Raw genomic sequence first — 633 nt, 5'->3', positions numbered from 1 at the left:
TTTTCAGTCTCTTTGTTTCAGCTACACTTCTTCTTGTGTCATCAGGTCATGTTGCTGATGATGGCGAGAGAAAGGTGATGCAATCTTTTATGTTTCTGTCTCCTTGAATTTTGATATCTTACGTTTATGGTGTGGAATTTTTCCTTTTAAAGCTCCTTCTCTTGGATATTTAGACTTAGCAAAGTTAATTTGTTTTCTTTATCTATGAATATATGCAACAGGCTTACATCGTTTATATGGGAAATGCTTTGAAAAGCAAAAGTCTAGCTGTGGAGCATCACCATGGCTTGCTTTCTGAAGTTACTCAAGAGTAAGTGATGACAAAAGTTTTGTTTCTACTTAAAAGCACAAAACTGTATATCTCTAATTCCTTACTTCATCTTCATTAGTGAGGAAGTTGCTCGACAGTCCATAATTCACAGCTATGGGAAAAGTTTCAATGGATTTGCTGCATATTTGACGCCAGATGAAGCTGCAAGATTACGAGGTTAATTTATATCAGATTTAGATTACATATGAGAGATATAGTATTTGCAGGTTCCTGTTTTCCTGACTATATGCATTTTTAACTAATTCTTTTGTTACATTGTTTTCAGAGAATGAAAATGTGGTTTCCGTGTTTCCAAACAGTGT

The 633-nt window shown here is 34.6% G+C and overlaps 1 protein-coding gene across 1 annotated transcript in view; it reads left to right on the top strand.

The window, feature by feature from the left end:
* The window catches only part of LOC110412410 (subtilisin-like protease SBT4.15), a 5918-nt gene that overhangs the window by 4953 nt on the left and 332 nt on the right, over nucleotides 1-633 (top strand). Inside the window, exons 8-11 of the mRNA XM_089782916.1 lie at nucleotides 8-74; nucleotides 222-310; nucleotides 390-487; nucleotides 597-631. Coding sequence (XP_089639042.1) covers nucleotides 8-74; nucleotides 222-310; nucleotides 390-487; nucleotides 597-631 — 289 coding nt within the window. The remainder of the gene's footprint in view (nucleotides 1-7; nucleotides 75-221; nucleotides 311-389; nucleotides 488-596; nucleotides 632-633) is intronic.

Source organism: Theobroma umbraticum, unplaced genomic scaffold (genome assembly GCF_002168275.2).
Source record: "Theobroma umbraticum cultivar Fairchild unplaced genomic scaffold, ASM216827v3 scaffold_95.0, whole genome shotgun sequence".
Lineage (NCBI taxonomy): Eukaryota > Viridiplantae > Streptophyta > Magnoliopsida > Malvales > Malvaceae > Theobroma > Theobroma umbraticum.
The sequence above is the reverse complement of the archived record's forward strand: the minus strand, read 5'-3'. Positions and strand labels throughout refer to the sequence as shown.